General features: G+C 48.4%; 1 protein-coding gene across 3 annotated transcripts in view; it reads left to right on the top strand.

The window, feature by feature from the left end:
- Window positions 1–845: 845 nt before the first annotated feature.
- The window catches only part of LOC147008779 (membrane-associated guanylate kinase, WW and PDZ domain-containing protein 3-like), a 106,880-nt gene continuing 86,760 nt past the window's right edge, over window positions 846–20,965 (top strand). Inside the window, exon 1 of one of the 3 annotated variants that reach the window (XM_085863855.1) lies at window positions 846–1,368. In XM_085863855.1, the coding sequence (XP_085719981.1) occupies window positions 1,119–1,368 (250 nt within the window). In that variant the 5' untranslated portion in view covers window positions 846–1,118. The remainder of the gene's footprint in view (window positions 1,369–20,965) is intronic. The other 2 variants (XM_085863857.1, XM_085863856.1) reach the window with 2 other exon arrangements.

A 20,965-nucleotide genomic window follows, 5' to 3' on the forward strand; every position in this document is an offset into this window, starting at 1 on the left:
CACACAAACACTCGATTGCTCTCATGAATGCGGTCGAAATCCCCACGAGTAATGACGTCACTCAGAAACCCGGCCAAGCTGCCCCGACAATCTTCTTCCTGGTTTTCTTGGTGGTTCACCACACGGTCCACACCTCCTTGTGCATCGAGTGCCACCTCCGATCTCTTTCAGAAACTCGCTTGGGGGGTAAAACGAAATGCCACAGCGGGTGCTTCGGTTTCGAGTTGTGCACAAGCGAGTAACGCGTTGAACTATTTAACGGTCGCTCGGGCGTCGTGTCGTGGCGGTGTTTCGATGGGCGTGTTTCAAGCGGGCGTTTCTCTCGTGAGTGGGCGTGTCTCGCTGTAATGGGGGCGTGGTTTACGGAGGGTGTTTTGCTCGGAAGGGCGTGTCTCGCTGTAATGGGGGCGTGGTTTACGGAGGGTGTTTTGCTCGGAAGGGCGTGTCTCGCTGTAATGGGGGCGTGGTTTACGGAGGGTGTTTTGCTCGGAAGGGCGTGTCTCGTAATGGGGCGTGGTTTACGGAGGGTATTTTGCTCGGAAGGGCGTGTCTCGTTGTAATGGGGCGTGGTTTACGGAGGGTGTTTTGTTCGGAAGGGCGTGTCTCGTTGGAATGGGGCGTGGTTTACGGAGGGTGTTTTGCTCGGAAGGGCGTGTCTCGTAATGGGGGCGTGGTCTACGGAGGGTATTTTGCTCGGAAGGGCGTGTCTCGTTGTAATGGGGCGTGGTTTACGGAGGATGTTTTGCTCGGAAGGGCGTGTCTCGTAATGGGGCGTGGTTTACGGAGGGTATTTTGCTCGGAAGGGCGTGTCTCGTTGTAATGGGGCGTGGTTTACGGAGGGTGTTTTGCTCGGAAGGGCGGGTCCTCCGCTGTGAGCGGTCCTGATGTCATGCGCTGTTGGCGTTGTCAGGCCTGTCGTCCGAGCGAATAGCTCCACACGTACCTCGCGCGAAGGTAAAAAAAAAAACTCCGCACGCTGCTAGGACGGCACGACAAGAAGTGACACAGCGAGTAATGGCGCCCGCTCGCCTTTACTAGCGCGCCTGACGGTGGATCTGCTGTGTGGCGAGCAATGGGCCGCGGGGCCAGCTACCCGGCCTGAGAGCCGCGTCCCGGCCATGGCCCGGGCCTTGCGGAGGAAGGCGCACTGGTCGGGCCGAGTGCGGGAAACGGAGGTGGCCCGCGGGCCTGACGGGACTCTTCCCCTGGAGCTGCACGGCGGGGCCGAGTTCGGCCGGTTCATTCTCCTCGATGGGAACGTCCTGCTGGAGGCGAACGGCAGTGCCGTGCCCGGGTTTATCCTGCACGACGCCTGGGCTCTGCTCCAACACTGCGGTGACCCCATCCGACTCCGCACTGTCAAACCAGGTACAAGTCCACACAGTGTCCGGGCATTGTCCCGGTCGGCGTGTCTACTTCACCTGACTACAGGTACTGGTCTTGGTTGGAGTGTCTACTTCACCTGACTACAGGTACTGGTCTTGGTTGGAGTTTCTACTTCACCTGGGTACAGGTACTGGTCTTGGTTGGAGTGTCTACTTCACCTGGGTACAGGTACTGGTCTTGGTTGGAGTGTTTGCTTCACCTGGATACAGGTACTGGTCTTGGTTGGAGTGTCTACTTCACCTGAGTACTGGTCTTGGTTGGAGTGTCTACTTCACCTGGGTACAGGTACTGGTCTTGGTTGGAGTGTCTGCTTCACCTGGGTACAGGTACTGGTCTTGGTTGGAGTGTCTACTTCACCTGGGTACAGGTACTGGTCTTGGTTGGAGTGTCTGCTTCACCTGGGTACAGGTACTGGTCTTGGTTGGAGTGTCTGCTTCACCTGGGTACAGGTACTGGTCTTGGTTGGAGTGTCTGCTTCACCTGGGTACAGGTACTGGTCTTGGTCGGAGTGTCCACTTCACCTGGGTACAGGTACTGGTCTTGGTTGGAGTGTCTGCTTCACCTGGGTACAGGTACTGGTCTTGGTTGGAGTGTCTACTTCACCTGGGTACAGGTACTGGTCTTGGTTGGAGTGTCTGCTTCACCTGGGTACAGGTACTGGTCTTGGTTGGAGTGTCTGCTTCACCTGGGTACAGGTACTGGTCTTGGTTGGAGTGTCTGCTTCACCTGGGTACAGGTACTGGTCTTGGTCGGAGTGTCTACTTCACCTGGGTACAGGTACTGGTCTTGGTCGGAGTGTCTGCTTCACCTGGGTACAGGTACTGGTCTTGGTTGGAGTGTCTGCTTCACCTGGGTACAGGTACTGGTCTTGGTCGGAGTGTCCACTTCACCTGGGTACAGGTACTGGTCTTGGTTGGAGTGTCTACTTCACCTGGGTACAGGTACTGGTCTTGGTCGGAGTGTCCACTTCACCTGGGTACAGGTACTGGTCTTGGTCGGAGTGTCCACTTCACCTGGGTACAGGTACTGGTCTTGGTCGGAGTGTCCACTTCACCTGGGTACAGGTACTTGTCTATATGTTTCCGAATGATACCCTGACTGTGGGGGGATGCGAGCACATCCATGATCATCACCGTCACCCCCTCCGTCGTGTCCATCTGCTGTGCGGACGAGCAAAGCGTTCCCTGGTCGATTCGATATACCGTGTACGTACCACGTGGGGCATGTCCCGGGTCTTCACCGTCACCCACGTGCTGTAAAAGGACCCTCTATTCGGTGTTTGTTACATCATGGGTAGTGGTGTCGTTCGGGTGTTGACAAATCTATCTGTAGAACGCACTGCTGTGTTTGTGTGTGAAAATGTCTGACTTCCCCCCACCCAAACGGTCCTCCTCACCCCCTCCCCACCCAAACGGTCCCCCTCACCCCCTCCCCACCCAAACGGTCCCCCTCACCCCCTCCCCACCCAAACGGTCCCCTCACCCCCTCCCCACCCAAACGGTCCCCCTCACCCCTCCCCACCCAAACGGTCCCCCTCACCCCCTCCCCACCCAAACGGTCCCCCTCACCCCCTCACCACCCAAACTGTCCCCCTCACTACCTCCCCACCCAAACGGTCCTCCTCACCCCTCCCCACCCAAACGGTCCTCCTCACCCCCTCCCCACCCAAACTGTCCCCCTCACTACCTCCCCACCCAAACGGTCCCCCTCACCCCCTCCCCACCCAAACGGTCCCCTCACCACCTCCCCACCCAAACTGTCCCCCTCACTACCTCCCCACCCAAACGGTCCCCCTCACCCCCTCCCCACCCAAACGGTCCTCCTCACCCCCTCCCCACCCAAACTGTCCCCCTCACCCCTCCCCACCCAAACGGTCCTCCTCACCCCCCCACCCAAACGGTCTTCCTCACGCCCCCCCCACCCAAACGGTCCTCCACACCACGCCGCCCCCACCACCCCCCACCCAAACGGTCCTCCTCACCCCCCCCAACGGTCCCCCTCCACCTCAATTTTTTTCTGCTCTGTCGAACTCCACGTCCACGAGCCTCTGTTCTGGTTTGCAGGCGCAACAGATTTGTCTTTGTCGATCAGACATCTCCAAGGTTACTCCGCTTGATCGATCGAATCGGCGATGACGTCATGCTGCTGCTCCGTGGACGCTTCAGTCCGTGCAGTGGAGATACCGTGGTGGGGCCGCCACCACAACCCGCGTGCGGGGTGCACGAAATCTGAGAGGGAGGGCGTTGAGAAGACGCGCGGTGCTCCTCGCAGCGTTGTGGTGGTGACGGGTCTTGTTGTTGGACTTGTTTTTTGGGCCTCGCAGTGGAATGTCAATTTGCAGTGTACGACGACGTACTGTGCGCTATGCTCAGATTTCTCACGTTTTGGGCCAGCACGGTTCCAGGCCACAACACCCGGTGTTGCCTGCGTGGTCACACGTGCTCCGTTGCGACGAACCTCTCAGGTTCCCTCGTTGGCAGAGTCGGAACTTTGTTAAATAAATAAATAACTACCGACCCAAAATGAGCCAGTCGGATCTTTCACCGACTGTGTGTGTCGGAGTGGCGCACTCGTCTTTTACATTCTTTAAGGCTGAATCTGTCGGTTGAGGTTTGTGACCTCATGGTCTTGCGATTGATGACTGTGAATCCTGAGTTGTGACGGAGCGCTTTGTCCAGAGACGTAATTGAAATGCAAGGAAATCCAGGGTACACGACAGATCGGATCTGATTATGCGAATCGGGGAGTTGGTATGTAAACACAACCTCCGTCTAACCAGCTACAGATGCCTGAGCTGTAACTCACGCCGAGATCGACACGCCTGCGAGATGACGTCACTTTGTTCATCACAATGGCACGTGACGTCCGAAGACGGAGACTTGTGAAGGCGTTTCGTTCGCTCTTTCAAGAGTAAAATTTCTCCCAATTTTCTTCCTGGTCAATGATATTCTTCACAACCACACTCGCTACATCGAGTCGAGTTGTGGTAAATACTGCGGGGTGATGGAAGAACTCCGCTCAACAACCCCACCAAGTGGGCAGTGCCAAATTAGTACGCAACTCGTCCTCAGGTCCCGCGCCACTCACTCCCTGACCCTCTCTCCCCGTGTCTCGCGCCACTCGTTCCCTGACCTCTCTCCCTGGGTCCCGCGCCACTCACTCCCCGACCCTCTCTCCCCGTGTCTCGCGCCACTCGTTCCCTGACCTCTCTCCCTGGGTCCCGCGCCACTCGTTCCCTGACCTCTCTCCCCGGCTCCCACGCCACTCACTCCCCGACCCTCTCTCCCCGTGTCTCGCGCCACTCGTTCCCTGACCTCTCTCCCTGGGTCCCATGCCACTCGTTCCCTGACCTCTCTCCCCGGCTCCCGCGCCACTCACTCCCCGACCCTCTCTCCCCGTGTCTCGCGCCACTCGTTCCCTGACCTCTCTCCCTGGGTCCCGCGCCACTCGTTCCCTGACCTCTCTCCCTGGGTCCCATGCCACTCGTTCCCTGACCTCTCTCCCCGGCTCCCGCGCCACTCACTCCCCGACCCTCTCTCCCCGTGTCTCGCGCCACTCGTTCCCTGACCTCTCTCCCTGGGTCCCGCGCCACTCGTTCCCTGACCTCTCTCCCCGGCTCCCACGCCACTCACTCCCCGACCCTCTCTCCCCGTGTCTCGCGCCACTCGTTCCCTGACCTCTCTCCCTGGGTCCCATGCCACTCGCTCCCTGACCCTCTCTCCCCGGCTCCCGCGCCACTCACTCCCCGACCCTCTCTCCCCGTGTCTCGCGCCACTCGTTCCCTGACCCTCTCTCCCCGGGTCCCACACCACTCGCTCCCTGACCCTCTCTCCCCGGGTCCCGCGCCACTCGTTCCCTGACCCTCTCTCCCCGGCTCCCGCGCCACTCACTCCCCGACCCTCTCTCCCCGTGTCTCGCGCCACTCGTTCCCTGACCCTCTCTCCCCGGGTCCCACACCACTCGCTCCCTGACCCTCTCTCCCCGGGTCCCGCGCCACTCGTTCCCTGACCCTCTCTCCCCGGCTCCCGCGCACTCACTCCCCGACCCTCTCTCCCCGTGTCTCGCGCCACTCGTTCCCTGACCTCTCTCCCCGGGTCCCACACCACTCGTTCCCTGACCCTCTCTCCCTGGGTCCCGTGCCACTCGCTCCTTGACCCTCTCTCCCCGGATCCCGTGCCACTCACTCCCTGACCCTCTCTCCCGAGGTCCCGCGCCACTCGCTCCCTGACCTCTTTCCCCAGGTCCCGCACCACTTGCTTCCTGACCCTTTCTCCCTGGGTCCCGCACCACTCGTTTTCCTCTCCCCCAGGTGATACCCCACTCGCTCCATTGGATCGGAAGTCTTTTTATCTTGCCAAAACGAAGTTTTTGCAAGATATGTTAGTCAGCTTGTATGTTTTTTTTGTTTGTTTTTTTTGTTTGTCTGTAATCACGTATAAAAAATTCTGCAGAGCACAGTTATCATCGGAAATTTTTGTAGCTTCGCATATCAGAGGCCTATAGAGGTCCCTTTCAGTGCACAAAATTTTGAAGGTCAAGGTCACTTTGTCGCAAATCAGGGGAGTCGACAAAACCCTTATTTTTTGAGTAATTTTGATCGGATAGTCTTTAAACTTAATGGGAATATAGTTCATGGTCTGGCGCTCAGCTGATTAATTTTTGGTGGCGATTGGCCTTGACCTTCATGGTTAACGCATGAGGTCAAACATATTTGACCCCAAGGTCAAATTTTCAAGTTTTAGGAACCATATCGTGTAGTACTTCAAATTGAACACCTCGATGAGTGCTTTCTAGATATGTCAAGCTTGAGACATTATGACGTCATTTGATGACGTTATGAGGAAAACACATATTTTTCATGGTTACTCTGTAGAACGATTCTCATCGGAATCTCTCGTAGGCAGATATTCCTCAAGGAGTCGCTCCTGGTGGATAGCAGCTCTGTTCACCTCAGTGTGACCTTAAAGAAGTCACACGTGGTCACCTTTTGGCAAGATACTGGTCACCCTGTGGGTGACATTGTTTTTATTTTTGTTTTTGTTTTCTGAAAACTTTTTTGAAAAGAAACGATCTCTCACTTCCCTCGGACATGGGATTTGATACGTTGTCCGGTAGTTGGTGTTTATAGATTGTGAGAGTGGTTTGGTGTAAATGAATAACGCACATGAATTTTAATGGTGTCGATACATCCATATTCTCGAGATGGCATAGTTTGAGGGAAAGGAAGATGACATTTCGGACAGCTTTAAGGTCGGGGTCTTTTATCCCGAGAGTGGAAAATGCATGGAATGCTCTCCCTAGAAATGTTGTGGTGGTAGAGGGGTGGATAGTTTTAAATGTGAATTGGATAGGTACTTGGATGCATGGGCGAGAGTGGTGTACGGCGATATTGGCAGGACTTGTAGGTAGCTTGTTTGTAAATGGGTGGTGTTTGTGCAGTACAGACGTAAAAGGGCTGAATTCTGTGTGTATCCGTATTGATTCCACTCGTTGATAAACCTGGTGTCGGCTTAGCGGTTAGGGTGTTGGCTTGGGATCTTAGAGGCCTGACGTCGAGTCCCTGGCACCGTTAAATTAACACCAGGTGTGGTTGACTCTGCCTGTAGTCCTTCTGAGGTTTGTGAAATGAGTTCCAGTGTACTGGTAATGGGGGCATTGCATCAGTGGCACAGCCGCGCCCTCAGCCAATGATGCTACCTGCAGCCTTGTGCTGCATACGACTGAGGTGGACTCATTGATCATCTTACAAGTGCTCTTGAAGGATTATCAAACAAAAAGCTGCAAAAATATTTTTTTATTTTTATTAATATTACCTCCACCACTGGTGTGTGTGTGTGTGTGTGTGTGTGTGTGTGTGTGTGTGTGTGTGTGTGTGTGTGTGTGTGTGTGTGTGTGTGTGTGTGTGTGTGTGTGTGTGTGTGTGTGTGTGTGTGTGTGTGTGTGTGTGTCAAGCAGGATATCTCAAAAGGTAATGTACGGATTCAGACGAAACTTGGTGGACAGGCCAGGTGTGTGAGGAGGATGAATTGATTAGTTTTTGGTGAAGTTCCGGATCTGGATATGAGAATTTAACGATTTTGTGAAGTGGTTCTTCAACATTTGAGAGAAGATCCAACCAGAGTTGGTGTCAAAGCCACCCAATGCTCGCCTGCTTATACATTCATCGTTTTAAAAAGACTCGTCTAATAATTAATTTTTTTATAAAGCATTGCAGTGAAGTCTGATCCAAATAATTTTAAAGCAATATATGTATTTGTATATTGTAATCAGTAACAAGAGTGCAAGTGAGCACAATATACGCCCGAACAAGAAGGTATATACAGAATTGTGCAACTACATGGAAAACAGCATCCTGGTTGCCATGGCAACCACTTTAGATGATGAACGTATGTCACGACACACCGTTTCCACATTCTGTACCTATGTACCAAATATGAAACGTGAACGTTTAAAACTTTGGGAGTTCGAGTGCGGACAGGAACGGATGGATGGACAGACACAGACAGACGGATGGAGGACACATAATACGCCCAGACATATATATCTATTAGGGTGGTCCAAAAACAGGAAAAATGTAGTCTCCACAAGCCTTAAATTATTCCACTACGATTCAATAACGCGCAGAAAAAAATTTAAGTTGATCGGAGGTGATTTAGAGGTCGCTCCATTTGACGACTTTTAGTTTCATGAGTTGGTTAAATTAGGGTATGGTCAGGTACGATTACGGGTACTTCTGGATGTCCGAGGTGGAAATGGAGTGCATTTTCGAACTCTATGGGTACGATTTACTCGAAGAAATGACTGCACCGCCATTGAATTCACTACCATTTTGAAAATATGACCCAAAACAAGATTTATCATTACTGGAGTTGAGTAACTAACTAATCCTACTCATTTCGATATTTTCTAATCTATCTAAAATTCCAGCAATCTCTGTGTGTGTGTGTCTGTCTGTTTGTCTGCGACCGCCGTTTCTCGACGACCGCTGGTCCGATCTGATTGAAACTTGGCAGGAATATTGCCGGGGACCCGCAGATGTGCCTTTTCGAGGTTTGATGTCGATCGGACGAGTGGTTCCCAAGTTACGGCCATTTATCCGTCGACCAATGACAAGACACGGTGCTATGACGTCACAATTAATGTTTATTTATTTATTATGATTATTATTTTATTTTTGCACGATTGACGGTCCGATCTGATTGAAACTTGCCAGGAATATTGCTGGGGACCCGCGGATGTGCCTTTTCGAGGTTTGATATTAATCGGATAAGCAGTTCCCAAGTTACGGCCATTTATTTGTCGACCAATATCTGTGAGAGAGGAGGGGAGGTGAGAGAGGGGGGGGCGAGAGACAGGGGGTGATAGTGGGGGGCGAGAGACAGGGGGCGATAGAGGGGGGCGAGAGACAGGGGGTGATAGAGGGCTGCACATACTGGCACTCACCTTCGGGCACGCACCTACGGGCCCGTACTAGTCTAGAATGAATTTGTTGTCCGTCTAAACATTTCTTCGAGTAAATCGACCCCACTGAGTTCGAAAATGCAGTCCATTTTCACCTAGCAAGTTCAGAAGTGTACGGATTCGCATCTCACCATACCCTAATTTTTCAATCAATGGAATTACAAACTATTAGAATATTTCGTCTCATTTACCAAATACCACTATCATCTCTGTCTCTATTGCTGTCTCCACTCCCGCCTGAACTTATTTCTAGCCGGCCCAACATCCAGTGTTTTGATTCAATGATTCACAAAAAATATGTTTGTTATTTATTTAGTTATTATTATATAAAATTAGGGTATGGTGAGATGCGAATCCATTCACTTCTGAACTTCCGAGGTGAAAATGGACTGCATTTTCGAACTCAGTGGGGTTGATTTACTCTAAGAAATGTTGACGGACAACAAATTAATTACAGATTAGAAAATATTGCAATGAGTAGGATTAGTTACTCAACTCCAGTAATGATAAATCTTGTTTTTGGTCATATTTTCGAAATGGTAGTGAATTCAATGTCGGTGCAGTCATTTCTTAGATTAAATCGACCCCATAGAGTTCGAAAATGCACTCCATTTCCACCTCGGACATCCAGAAGTACCCGTAATCGTACCTGACCATACCCTAATTTATTCAAGTCATGAGACTAAAAGTCGTCATATGGAGCGACCTCCAAATCACCTCCGATCAAGCTAAAAAAATTTATGCGCGTTAGTGGATCATATTTGAATAATTTTAAGCTTGTGGAGCAACATTCTATATCTATCTATCTATCTATATATATATATATATATATATATATATATATATATATATATATATATATATATATATATATATATATATATATATATATATATATATATCGGGCGTATAAAAAATAGTGTGGTGGATAAAAACATTAGAAAGGAAAAAATAACTTGCACCAAAAATTTTAACATTTTCACGCTCACGCCAGGGGTATCGCTATCGCTCTGTTCTTCGAACAGGCGAGCTAAAAACGCCATAGAGCATGACATATTTTTTAAAAGTTGTGGACAGCTTATGACAAACATGGTGGACTCGTTGGGTCGGTGATGAAGACAAGTCGATCAGATTTTGGTTCAGGTCCAGATCCAGATCTGCCCGTCAGTGGGATACAAAACGTAAACTGTTCAGCCGCGTGGAGGTGCGCTCTCAAACGAGTGATGTCCCAGTTATTATTTGACCTTTTGACATCAAAATTTCAACAAAGCTTTATTTTGAGGATATGGAGATGACAAATTCCTTATTTGATCAAAAGGTCAAAGATACCGTTTAGCATACGGAAGAAGTCCGAATACAAAGCAGATGGGCTTTGCATTTTCAGATGTTTCCGAGTTGTTGTTATTATTTACTTTACTAGTGCATGCCCGTAGATGCGTAGCCGTACGTGCAAACCCCCCCCCCCCCCCGCAAAAAACTCAAACCGAGTGCCAGAAACAACAACCACACAAGCCGTTCCTTCGCTTTCACGTGCCCGTACATGCAAAAAATATATATATATATATATATATATATATATATATATATATATATATATATATATACATATATATATATATATACATATATATATATATATATATATACATATATATACATATATACTGTGACGTCCACCGGACTTGAACAGTCCCGCTAACGTAGAATGAGCCGAAACGATGGAGGCGGTTTATCCTTTACAACCCAAAGATGGCGGTTCTAATCGCTCCACCGCAAACGGGACGAGGAAGGTGGCACGAGTCGCTTTTCACTGAGTTAATGATGTTTATTTCTCTAACCAGAAATAATAAGACTCGGCAAGAGGAGGGATCCGGGGCGATTCGACGGGATGGTGGTGTGGGTTCGGGCGTGGGGAAAATACAAACAATTCCAATGGATATACCAATCTCAAACCCTCTAAGGTGCCAGGTAAACACACACACACACACACACACACACACACACACACACACACACACACACACACACACACACACACACACACACACACACACACACACACACACACACACACACACACACACACACACACACACACACACACACACACACACACCATAGCTGGTCCTGGTGGTCAGGCTGGCCCGTGGTGTAGACACAACAGTCCCTGGATTGGCGTCGGACGAGCTGGCGTTGCGCTCGTCAGGGGCAGGAGACACCGTGGTGCTGTCGACCTCCTGGTGTCGGCGCAGGTCCACTCACAGCCGCCAGGGAGCCAGTTCTGGCGCCAAGTTGCGAGCAGGAGAGGGAGGCAGGTCCGCCCGCCGTTCGACCCCGTACTCCGAGCCAGCAGAACCCCAGAGCTAACCAAGGTGAGGCACGAGGCACAGCAAGGCCACGAGACACGATCAATCCAGGATCGAATCAGCGCAACAAAACAGCACGCTCCCAGCACCACAGCCTCCACCAAAACGGTTTTTCTTTACCGATCTTCTTCCTCCCACCCCTTTTCCCCGAACAGAACCTTTTTATCCTCGAGTCCTCGTCACTTCCAATCGAGCCGTTTTATTGGCCCTCCGCCATCGCCTTCCGCCAATCGTGATCACGGGGCGGAGCCATCCGCAGCACTGTCCTGTGACATCACGGCAAGCCTCCAGGGAATACTAAAAGGGGTTTTACGCAGACACACTTACCCTAACCCGTCTCCCTAACTAATTACGCGACAATTATCATTTCCCCCTTGAAGAAATGGACATTTACTAGACAACTTATCACCACTGAATTGCTACTTATTACATCGAGATCCTGGTACAACTCGAACAGCATGGCATACCTAATTAAACATCCTAATTACCCTTTGAATGCATATCACCCCCCCCCCCCAGACGTAACAATACTTTAAAACCGCTTGCCAGAAACAACCACACAGGCCGTTCCTTCGCTCTCGCGTGGCCGTACGTGCGTTTCCGTACGTGCATGGCCGTATATGCGTGCCCATACGTGCGTGGCCTTACATACAAAAAAAAAAAAACTCAAACCGCGTGCTAGAAACAACAACCACACGGGCCGTTCCTTCGCTCTCGCGTGCCCATATGTGCGTGGCCGTACATGCAAAAAAAAAAAAAAAACTTTCAAACAACCACACAGGCCATTCCTTCGCTCTCATAAACGACGACTGGATTGAGACATTGTGTTTATCTATAAATGCGGATAAGAAATCGAGAAATTATTAGAATACAGTAAGTCATCACTATCCAAAAGTAGTGCGTGCCCGTACGGAATGTTCACATCATTCAGCACCACAGAGCCTTTTCTCCTCCTCATTCGGCCCCCTCCCCTCGCTATTCTGCAATACCCCACACTCCTTCAGCAACCCTCCTTACCTCCCCCCCTCGTCCCTCGTCCTACCCTCCCCCGCCCCCTCCACCTCCTGCACCCAAAGCCTCCTCCCCTACCTCTTCATTAAAAGTGTGGACCTCAAATATCCGGGGCCTTCGCTCAAACCTTTCAGATCTTTCCATGCAGGTTGCCACTGACAAACCAGACATTATCTGCCTAACAGAAACTTTCCTCTCCCAAGGACGTGTCTGACTCCCAAGTATCTCTCCCTGGTTACTCCCTCTTACGGTATGACAGACCTGAGCCTCGTCTGGTGGAGGTGTTGCTCTCTTCATCAAAGACTCTATTCCTCACTCTCCCTGCACTGCTCTCACTCCCCCACACCCCCAGGAATACCTCTGGCTTCGGCTTCCCCTCCACTCCCACCTCATGTTTATATGTGTACTGTACCGTCCACCGAACAGTGATGACTCCATCTACACCTCACTCTCCGAAAACATGGACCATCTTCTATCTTCTCATCCAAACTCTCTCTTCCTCTTATGTGGCGACTTCAATTGTCATCACGCCAGTTGCCTAGGTGTGGGTACCTCTCTCACCTGCCATGGGACATGAGCAGCAAAAGCTTTCTGTGACTCATTGGGACTGACTCAATCGGTCAACTTCCCGACCGGATCTCAACCAATGGTACTCCATCTCTTCTGGATCTGATTTTGACAAATTTCCCTGACAATATCTGCTGCTCTTCCTTCGCTCCAATTGGTTCTTCTGACCACGTCCTTGTTAAAGTGGACATCTCTCTGGCTGTTATCAGAGAACCACCTCACCGCCGTCCGAGTCTGGCATTTCACTCAAGCCGACTGGCAGGGTCTCCGAGCAGCCATCAAACTTACAGACTGGTCTCCTATCACTACTTTCTCAAACATCAACTCATCCTGGGAATTCTTTCAAAGAAACTTGCTCTCCCTCATGCACAGATTTATCCCCTCTCGTGTTCAGTTGTCTTACCCTTCCTCCCGCCCTTGGTTTACTGAAGCTTGTGGCGAGGCAGTTGTCCTGAAACAACTTGCCTTTGCCTCATGGAAAGCAAACCCAACTGAGGAGCAATCTCAGTTCTTTCCCACAAAGCTCGGAACAAGTGTGTAGCTGCCCTCAGGAGAGCCAGAAAACAACATCTTTCTCATCTGAAGTCTGAACTCTCAAACCTCTCTCCCTCCTCAAAATCCTGGTGGCGTTTAATCAAATCTGTTTCTGGTGTATGTTCCCCCTCCATCCCCTCCCTTACCTCAAATGGCCGCACTGCTGATTCCACACGTGATAAAGCTGAATGTCTAAACTCGGTGTTTGCAGCTAAATCTTGTGTCCCAAACCCATCACTATCTCTACCCACTTTACCCAGTCGCACCCAACTGTCCCTGGACTCTGTATCCTTTTCTCCTGACAAGGTGGAGAGCTTGCTTTCAAACCTCGAGTCAGATTCTGCAACCGGTCCAGGACGGCATCAGCCACGTGTCCTCAAAGCCTGCTCTTCTGCTCTTGCTCACCCTCTCGCTGTTCTATTCACCCTCTCATTTTCCCAAGGTCATCTGCCATCTGCGTGGAAATCTGCTAACATCACTGCCCTGCATAAAAAGGTGCAAAAACAGATCCCTGTAACTATAGACCAATCAGCCTTCTCCCAATCATCAGCAAGGTTATGGAATCCATCATCGCTTCAGACATGAAATCCTTCCTCTTCTCCAATGGCTTGATTTCCAATCATCAATTTGGTTTCAGACCAGGTCACTCTACCCTAGATATGCTGCTACTGCTCTCCCATCAATGGATGGAGGTCCTCAATGCCAGACAGGAAATCCGAGCCGTATCCCTGGACATATCACGTGCTTTTGACACAGTCTGGCACCCTGCCCTACTCACCAAACTCTCTTCCCATGGTATTCAAGGCCATCTCCACTCATGGCTCGCAGACTTCCTCTCCTGTCGCAGTCAACGTGTGGGCCTAAATGGAGTTCTTTCATCCCCTCTTCCTGTGCAGGCTGGAGTTCCTCAAGGTAGCGTTCTGGGCCCTGTTCTTTTTCTGGTTTTCATCAATGATCTCTCGGACTCTCTGGAAAATCCTCTATTTCTCTTTGCCGATGACTCCACCCTCTGCCGTACCATCTGTCATCCCTCAGACCGGCAAGCAGCAGCTTCTTCGCTCACTGCAGATCTGGATAAAATCACAAACTGGTCCAACACGTGGAACATGTCTTTCAATCCAGACAAATCTCACACTCTCACTATGTCTCTTCGAAAGGACCGTTTACAAAACCCCCCATCCACTTTCTCAACAATCCTCTGGAAGAAGTCTTTTCTTTCAAGCTTCTGGGTCTCACTATCTGCCATGACCTTTCCTGGGAAAGTCACATTTTCCAACCTTGCCTCAAAGCCAGTCGCCGACAGGAATCCTCCGTCGTGCAAAGTCCTTCCTCGGCCCTCTTGAGCTCCTGACCACTTACAAAGCTTTTGTCCGTAGCCTGATGGAGTACTGCTCTCCCCTCTGGGCTGGTGCTCCTGCCTCCCACCTTTCTCGACTTCACGCTGTCGAAACCAGGGCTTTTAAGATCATTGGCATCTCCCGCAATGAAGCTGAGTCTTTGGGCCTCTCACTCAATCACCGCAGGTTGGTCGGTGGTCTTTCTGTCTTCTACCGACTCCTCTCCAGCCTTGCCCCCCCTGCTCTCTCTGTGATTTGTCCCAACCACATTTCCACAGGGCGCTCAAGGTCCGCCAACAACCCCCTTCTGGTAAAACTACCAAAATCACGAATCACTGCTCATCTTCACTCTTTCATTCCTCTTTTTTCCCGCCTTTGGAATAAACTTCCTCCCTCTATTCTTTCCCATTCTTCCCTCCAGGCTTTCAAAACAGCTGTTCACCACCACCTCTTATCTTCCCCCATCCAAATCCTCGATCTTTTCTACCCCCGATAATCCACCCAAGCCCACTTCCTTCAATTCTCCTGCTTTCCTTCCTGAAAGTCTCTTTAATGTCCATCTTCCCTCGCCATGTTCCCCGTCCCATCCCCATCCCTCTCCCTTCCACAGTTCACCTGTGTCTGTTCCCCAATGTTTTGTCCCTTCCACTCCCGCCCCTCTTGTCTCATGCCTCCTTGCTGTGAGTTGTGTGTTAGCTCTCATACGAGCCTCGACCAAGGTATACAAAAAAAAAAAAAAAAAAAAAAAAAAAAAAAAAAAAATTCCACGAATTATCGCTTGCATTGAAGTAACAACTGCTGTGATACTTACACACACAGATTTAATTAAAATCAAGTTTACCTCCCTGTCTTTGCTTGCCATGACATTCGCTGCCATTTACCATTGGCACTCCAACCCCACGGTAACTAAGGCACCGATCGATCCCCATCGGAACCAGCACGGCACGTGACGTCATCGTCGGCCGGCCGTGCAATGGCCTACGCAGCCACGCCCATGCAGCAACGTGTCCTGTCATTGGTTGGTAAATAAATGGCCATAACTTTGGAATCACTTGGCCGATTAATATCAAATCTTGAAAAGGCACATCCTCAGGTCCCCAGCAATATAGCTGACAAGTTTCAATTAGATCGGACCAGTGGTTGTCGGGAAACAGCGGTCACACACACACACACACACACACACACACACACACACACACACACACACACACACACACACACACACACACACACACACACACACACACACACACACTGCTGGAATTATAGATCGATGAGATGACAAATGAAGGGGTTGAATGCAGACTGCAGAGCAATGAGTAAGGAAACCCGTCGTTGTGAATCGTTTTTACCACCAAATTGAGATGTATTTCGTTGGCAAGCATGTTGAGTAGAGCTGAATTCCTTAACACTTCCAAAGGCCACACCGTTTTGACAATTGGAAACAAAAAAAAGTTGTGCACTTTTTTTTTGATAAATTATTTTTGGAACAATTTTTCTTCAATAAATAAATAATAATAAAAATCGTCTCCATGTGCATTGTACACACCTTTATCTCGTTAGCACCTCTTCATAAACAACATCGCTGAGGAAACGGCGCTTCTTCTTTGTTTCCTCGTCCAGGGCAAGAATACGGAGGCTTTTAATGGCCAATTATTCAATTTGCGCCAACGTATTTTGCCTTTTCGCAAGGAAAAACACGGAGAGAGAGGAGGAGAGGAGAGGAGAGGAGAGGAGAGGAGAGGAGAGGAGAGGAGAGGAGAGGAGAGGAGAGGAGAGGAGAGGAGAGGAGAGAAAAAAACCCGTAATGGCGAACGCGGCTGAGTTTCTCTTCACCATCGACCACGGCTACGCAGCAACGCTTCCTGTCATTGGTTGATATAAAATGGCCGCAGCAACGGTTCCTGTCATTGGTTGGTAAATAAATGGCCATAACTGGGGAAGAACTTGTCCGATTAATATCAAACCTTGAAAAGGCACATCCTCAGGTCCCCAGCAATATATCTGGCAAGTTTCAATTAGATCGGACCAGGGGTTGTTGAGAAACAGCGGTCACAGACACATACAGACACGCACTGATTGCTGGAATTATAGATAGATTATCTTAAATATCTCGATCATATCCCCTTATCACCCTCTTTGGAATTGAGAAAGCTATGTCTCCCTCATCACCGAGTCGAGCTCGGCCCGGAATCAATCTAGCAGCTCTGCACTGAACCCTGTCTATGGCAACTATATCCTTCCTCAGATGTGGTGACTAAAGCTGAACAAGATATTCTTAACAAGACCTTACTAAATTCCTATACAGTGTGAAACTACCTTTTGATTTATAATATACTCCCCAACGAATATAACCTAAAATCCTGTTAAGTTTAATGACAGTATATCTACCTGGCCCTGTGATGCCTCTTCCCCCCCACTTATCTATTACCACCCCCAGATCATTTTATCCTGTCACCCGCTCTATGATTACCCCTTGCTTCACATACAGTCGTGGCCAAAAATATTGGCACCCTTGCACTTTTTTTTCAAATAATGCACAATTTCTTCCAGAAAATTGTTGAAATTAAAAGATCTTTTGGTATCAATAAATGTATTGCTTTGGTTTTCAGTGGAACAAATCAAAAAAGCTGAAAACAATTCCTAAATCTTCGCTTATTCCACACACAAATCCTAAAATGGCCTGGACAATATTATTATCACCTTTTTTAGTTGTGAGAAATAATTAGATTTCAAGCAGGTGATTCTCCTTTACATTGGAATTGAACTCACCTGTGGTGAGTTACAGGTGCCTGCAATATAAAAATCACTCATTTAACCAGTTTGAATCGAAAAAAGGAGTCATCCTGCTGTTTTGTGTCACTGTGTGTTCCACAACGAGCATGGAGAAAAGAAAGGAAACCAGAGAATTGTCTGAGGAGGTCAGACACAAGATTGTAGACAAGCATGGACAATCTCAAGGCTACAAGTCCATCTCCAGAGACCTTGATATTCCTGTGTCCACCGTAGCCAACCTCCCTGGATGTGATCGCAAGAGAAAACTTGATCAAAGATTGATCAAGAGAAAAATCAAGAGAGAACTTGATCAAACCAACTCAATGAAAGGGGGTTCTATGGGAGGAGACTCAGGAACACCCCACGGCTGAGAGAGAGAGACATAAGAAAGCCTGACTGGAGTTTACCAAAACACACCCGATCAAGCCAAAATCCTTCTGGGAGAATGTCCTGTGCACAGATGAGACCAAATTAGAGTTTTTTTTGTAAAAACACATCATCTCTATGTTTACAGAAAACAAAATGAAGCCTTCAAAGAAAAGAACAGCTTCCCAATAGTCAAATATGGAGGAGGTTCGGTGATGTTTTCGGGTTGCTGTGCTGCCTCTGGCACTGGGTGCCTTGAATGTGTGTACGGCATCATGAAATCAGGAGATTACGAAGGAATTTTGAAATGCAATGTTCAACCCTGTGTCAGAAAGCTGGGTTTCCGTCGAAGGTCATGGGTCTTGCAGCAGGACAATGACCCCAAGCGCACTTCAAAAAGCACCAGAAATGGTTCAAGACAAAACGCTCGACTGTTATGAAGTGGCCAGCAATGAGTTCATATCGAAATCCCATTGAACACCTGTGGGGAGGTCTGAAAACAGCAGTTGGGAGAAGGCACCCTTCAAATGTGGGAGAACTGGAGCAGTTTGCACAAGAAGAGTGGGTCAAACTGCCAGTAGAGAGGTGTAGGAAGCTCATTCATGGCTACAAGAAGCGTTTAACTGTAGTTATTTTGTCCAAAGGCCGTGATACCAAATATCAAGTCCATTGTGTCAATAATTTTGTCAATGCCATTTATTTTTATTTTCTGATTTAAAAGGATATATTAAATGCTGAATCAAAAACAAAGGTTCTGTAATATTAACAGTGACATAAAGAATTGTGGAGACAAAATACTTTTGTCAATTTCGACTTATTTTTTAGAGAAAATTGTGAGTTATTTGAAAAAAAAAAGTGCAAGGGTGCCAATATTTTTGGCCACGACTGTAATCCATATTTTTATTATTCCTACCCATCCCAATCACCTTACATTTCTTGATGTTAACCTACATTTGCCAATCTTTTGCCCAATCTATGAACGCGTCTAAACTTTCCTGAATCTGATTACTTCTCCCTCCCCCACCACACCCCATCCCACTCCCCTCTCTGTTATTTACCCCACCTGCAAGCTTTGTATCATCTGCAAATTTGGAAAGCCTTCTCTTCACCCCACCATTCAAAGCATTGATGTAAATTACACATAATAAGGTCCTACTACTAATCTCTGAGGCCCACCCTACAACTTAAGACATGATCTCCCTTTCGTAAATCCACGCTGAGTACCTTTAATTAGTTTAAATATGTCTGAATGGTCCCTATCTCGTCCCTAATTAATGTCTCCACCATCTTCCCCGCAACTAAGGTAAACGAACAGGTGTATCATTCCCCAAGTCATGAGATCCTTTCTTAAATAACTTGCATTTGTCCCTCTTCATTCTTATCGTACGTGTCCTGTTGTGAGCCGTGTTAACGACATTGGTTAACACCACTGTTATCAGGATGCCTTTCCATACTCTTGGATGCCTTTTGAGCGAGTTGTTTTGTGTGCCAGAGTGAGACTCGTGGAAGAGCAAGTTTAAGTTGACAGCGCGCTAGCGGGGCAACAATTGGGCACAACACGCATATATTAAGTTTGAAACTCGTTTATTTTCATGAAATACAATATGTACATAATCACACAAAATATTGAAAAGAAACGGCAAAAAGAGGAAAAACAAGCTCGAATGAGCTAAGATCCTCGTCCTCTTAATGATGACGTCATAAAAACGAATATGACGTCATTGTGATGTATCAGTTTTGCGTTGAATTAACTGTGTTAATGCCCGGCTTGATTCCCACAAACAAAATTCAAACAGCTTGCCGAGTTTCGGAGATAATGGTTTAGGCGATTTCCATTAGCGGCGATATTATGACGTTAACTTTTTTCTCGGAAGAATTTCCAAAATCGGAGATGGTTACTGCCTGCACGTGGGTTTTCTGAATATACATGGCAAGTTTCACGAAGATCCGATGAAAACTCTGGGTTGTGAAAGAAAAAATGTCAAAAAATAGGAATGACGTCATAAAAATTGATATGACGTCATAGTGATGTATCATATGTGCGGTAATTCATCTCTGCTAATGCCCTGTTCGATTCCCGCAAACAGAATTCAAAAAGCTTGCCTAGTTTGAGATAATGTTTTAGGCAATTTCCATTAGTGGAGATATTTTGACGTCATAACTTTTTTTTTTTCTCGAGGAATTTTCAAAATCGGAGATGGTTACTGTCTGCGCAGGGTATTTTTACATATATACTCCAAGTTTCAGGAAGTTTCGATGAAAACTGTAGGCTGTGAAACAAAAGCGACCACAAGAACAACAATGTGAGTTAGACTGAGAGATCCTCCACGAGGATCTAAATATGGTTCCGTTGGAAAGGTAATAATCCATTTACTTTGTTGCATTTATTTGGAACAAAAATGGATTCCTTTAATCACAAAGCTGTCTGTTTTAAAAGCCTATAGCAGAGAGAGAAAGAGTTAATAGGGGTGAATCAAGATCATGGGTCAGGATGGGGTTTGACCCTGAAACCCCTCTAAAAGCTCTTCCACACCTCCTCGATAGATTCTTGCAGCTAATGGCAATTCTCCTTACTTTATGTGTAAATGTTTAAATGAAATAATAATTTAATTAGCCTGCCATCCATTTCACTTCCATCACCAACCAATCTCCCTGTGCTGTTCCTCAATGGCCTCACACTCCTTTCAACCTGTTCTTTAACCCTTGCTTCTTATTATAATAATACGCTTGTCCGTCTTTCCGTCCCTCTCTCTGTACGTGTGTAACATTCTGTTCCGCCCATTGGTTGGATAGTTCACTTGACTCCACCCACAATTTCAACTTGAAAAAAATTATACGATTGGTTTTGAGTCTCATGGTCACTTGAGAGTTGCAATTCCATCGGGTTTCCACATATCTCGTGAGATTGCAAGTTGGACAGGCGACCATGGCGGGCCATGACATGTCGGAGCTGTTTGAATGTGGGAATGCCAATTTACTTTCATGAGTGGGATGAGGAGGGAGAGGATGGAGTTGGGGTTGGGTTTGGGGGTGGGGTGGGAGAGGGGTTGGTGAGATGCAAAGACTGGACAGAGTTGGGTGGTTGAGGCTTTAGGGGAAGGGTTTGGAGGTTGACTACTTTTGTGGGGGATGTGGGAAGGGGGGTTTGGGATGTTGAGGGGG

Source organism: Eptatretus burgeri, chromosome 18 (assembly GCF_056783735.1).
Source record: "Eptatretus burgeri isolate ZD-2024b chromosome 18, Ebu_testis_v1, whole genome shotgun sequence".
Lineage (NCBI taxonomy): Eukaryota > Metazoa > Chordata > Myxini > Myxiniformes > Myxinidae > Eptatretus > Eptatretus burgeri.